This window comes from Notothenia coriiceps, unplaced genomic scaffold (assembly GCF_000735185.1).
Source record: "Notothenia coriiceps isolate Sejong01 unplaced genomic scaffold, NC01 NC01_scaffold00033342, whole genome shotgun sequence".
Taxonomy (NCBI): domain Eukaryota; kingdom Metazoa; phylum Chordata; class Actinopteri; order Perciformes; family Nototheniidae; genus Notothenia; species Notothenia coriiceps.
Window position 1 is genome coordinate 1,220 of NW_011366043.1, and position 1,196 is coordinate 2,415.

At 45.5% G+C, this 1,196-nt stretch overlaps 1 protein-coding gene across 1 annotated transcript; it reads right to left on the reverse strand.

Annotated features, from left to right (window-relative positions):
• Positions 1-366: 366 nt before the first annotated feature.
• LOC104961464 (tubulin alpha chain-like) lies at positions 367-1,191 on the reverse strand (the record flags this gene model as incomplete). Its single annotated transcript, XM_010789760.1, has 1 exon — positions 367-1,191. A coding segment is annotated over one exon (552 nt), but the record flags the coding sequence as incomplete, so codon positions are not given.
• Positions 1,192-1,196: the final 5 nt, after the last annotated feature.

Below are 1,196 nucleotides of genomic sequence, written 5' to 3' on the forward strand. Positions count from 1 at the left end.
ATCAGGGTACTAACACACCAGTATTTTACTATATTATTTATATTTAACGCTATATTAGTGGTTACTTTTCAGATTTAGATTTGTTAACAAAGTATAAATCAAATAAAACGACATGTATTGGTTTCAATAAAGCAGAAGTATATAGAGTAATAACAATTATTTCCACCTCGCCAGATGGATTTTGTGTTTAACAAGTTTAAATCCTCTAAGCTACTCAACCTTTAACTGCGTCACTAATACACACACAATACTGATGCATTTTTTAAGTATCTATATATTTTTTAAATGTACTTTTACCTTTTCAATAAGAGTTGGAATTTACATTCACCTTCATGTAAAGTAATTCAATGAAGACAGAGTCAGAGGTCATGTCGGAACCCAAGAGAACTTTATTGGGATTGTTTACAAAGTCGTAACATCTGGAATGACTCAAAATAACATTTTAAAAATGAACTTCTTTTTTTTTAAAGTCCTGAGATGCAACAGCTGATCCCTGGGGAGATTTTTTTTAACCTGGCCAAAACGTAACTGTCTCCTGCCATCAATGTGTGTGTGTGTGTGTTTGTGTGTTGTTGTTTTGAAAAGAGCTGAAGTTGGACAATGGAGGGTCAGAGTCTTCACCACAGATGTTTCAGTGGCTTAGTACTCCTCCCCTTCTTCTCCTTCGTCCCCCACGCTGTCGGTGCCCACCTCCTCATAATCCTTCTCCAGGGCGGCCATATCCTCTCTGGCCTCAGAGAACTCTCCCTCCTCCATCCCCTCTCCAACGTACCAGTGGACGAAGGCCCTCTTGGCGTACATCAGGTCGAACTTGTGGTCCAGACGAGCCCAGGCCTCTGCGATGGCGGTGGTGTTGCTCAGCATGCACACGGCCCTCTGCACCTTGGCCAGGTCTCCTCCAGGAACCACGGTGGGTGGCTGGTAGTTGATGCCCACCTTGAAGCCAGTGGGACACCAGTCCACAAACTGGATGGTGCGTTTGGTTTTGATGGTGGCGATGGCAGAGTTGACATCTTTAGGCACCACATCACCACGGTACAGGAGGCAGCAGGCCATGTACTTGCCGTGGCGGGGGTCGCATTTCACCAACTGGTTGGCCGGCTCAAAACAGGCGTTGGTGATGTCAGCCACCGACAGCTGCTCGTGGTAGGCCTTCTCTGCGGAGATAACTGGGGCGTAGGTGGCCAGAGGGAAGT